Source organism: Plectropomus leopardus, unplaced genomic scaffold (genome assembly GCF_008729295.1).
Source record: "Plectropomus leopardus isolate mb unplaced genomic scaffold, YSFRI_Pleo_2.0 unplaced_scaffold3793, whole genome shotgun sequence".
Classification (NCBI taxonomy): domain Eukaryota; kingdom Metazoa; phylum Chordata; class Actinopteri; order Perciformes; family Serranidae; genus Plectropomus; species Plectropomus leopardus.
Genome location: NW_024641494.1, coordinates 1 through 1619, shown reverse-complemented (window position 1 = coordinate 1619; position 1619 = coordinate 1). Strand labels below are relative to the sequence as shown.

The 1619-nt window shown below is 45.2% G+C and overlaps 1 protein-coding gene across 1 annotated transcript; it reads right to left on the bottom strand.

Moving 5' to 3' along the window:
• Positions 1 to 23: 23 nt before the first annotated feature.
• Positions 24 to 1517, bottom strand: LOC121938927 (cytochrome c oxidase assembly protein COX11, mitochondrial-like; the record flags this gene model as incomplete). The annotated part of the gene is made up of 3 exons (XM_042482077.1): positions 1163 to 1517; positions 359 to 514; positions 24 to 214 (listed from the first exon to the last, which is right to left on the bottom strand). Coding segments are annotated over exons 1-3 (671 nt in total), but the record flags the coding sequence as incomplete, so codon positions are not given.
• Between the last annotated feature and the right edge of the window lie 102 nt (positions 1518 to 1619).

The window sequence follows — 1619 nt, the reverse complement described above, 5'->3', positions numbered from 1 at the left end:
GTAAACATAATTAATAAATTTACTAATGGCAAATAATAATCAGAATTATATATAACAGTATAATATAACAGTATAAAAACCAGACTACCTGGATCTTGTTGAAGTACTGTCCGGCCTCGAAGGGCACCACGTTGTAGGTGGAGATGCCGATGATCGGTTTATTCGTGGGGTTCTTCGCTCTGTAGAAAGCTAAAGCCGTCTCACCTGGAACCACCTGTGCAACAAACGAATCGAACAAACGAATCAAAGTTCAGACAGGCGCAGATCGTTCTCACCTGCTTACAATAATTTGTGGTTTTAGATGAGTTTTTCTTTATTGACGGAGGAGTTTTGGCGTCGAGGAGGACGCAGGTCTTACGTAGATCTCCGTCTGCTGCGGTCTGAAGTTCCACTGCATGCTGGCGTGAGTGTCTGCGTTGAAGGTGATCTTGAGGACGCGCTCCTTCACCGGCTTCATCGTCTCCACCTGATCCACGTCGTGTCCGGCCACCGCCGTGCCGCCGAGCCCCGACGCCTGACAAAAAACAAGGTCGCCAAAATTTGTTTTCTATAAAAACTGCCAAAACATTTAAAGAAAAAAGAATTTAAAAAAAAGTTTTCTAAAAAAAAAAATCACAAAAAGGCAATAACATAGCCAAAACATTTCAATAAAAAAAAGGAAAAAAGAAAAATCGGCAATAATTAAAAAAAAAAAAAAGACAAAGAAAAAAATCACAATTTATTCTAAAGAAAAAATGGGTCTGCAGGATTGGAAGGCATGTTTTCTTTAAAAATTTAAAAAACCTAAAAGTACTTCAAGTGTTAAAAAAGTATCTGACATGTCTCGTGATCAGACATGAAGGGAGAGACGGATGCCGGGGAGAAAATTTAGAAAACTTGTTGATGAAAATATGAATGCATTTTGAAGCTACGTTACATCATCAGTTACCGAAAATAAATTCACACTTATTTTACATTCATACAATTTCATTTATTACACACAACACATTTCCATAATTTTTCCCAAAACTCTGAGTGATTATTACTGATCCCATGACTTTTCCAGGTCTGGAAGATGTGATTGTGAAATTCCATGACTTTTCCAGGTCTGGAAGATGTGATTGTGAAATTCCATGACTTTTCCAGGTTTCTGAGGGAACTGGAACAGGAAGTGAATGCTCACCTGGCAGTAGAGTCTGTAGAGCGGCACGGCAGCGTACGACAGGCCGATCATGCCCACCCCGGCGGCGGCGATGTACGTCAGCACCGTCTTGTTCCTGGTCCTCCACTCCTCCTCCTGGCTCCTGGACTTCCTGCCCCGGCTCTTGGCGCCTCGGCTCTGCGTGTGGAGGCGCGGCGGGAGCCTCCTCCGCAGGAGGTGCTCAGCCTGAGAGGGCAGCAGCGACCTGGAGGCGTCGCACCGGAGCGTCCGCACACATCGAGTTAACGAAAGCGGAGCGGCCTGAGGACAGCAGAGGGACGGACGCAGCAGGAGCGCGAGCAGCATGGCGGGTACCTGCGGTCAGCAGGAGGGACGCTCACCTGACGGAGGACAAACACCAGCAGAGGAAAACTTCACCTCTCACACAAAAGAAACAGAAAATATCCACAAAGTCTGGAGGATGTGACTGAGAAAAACA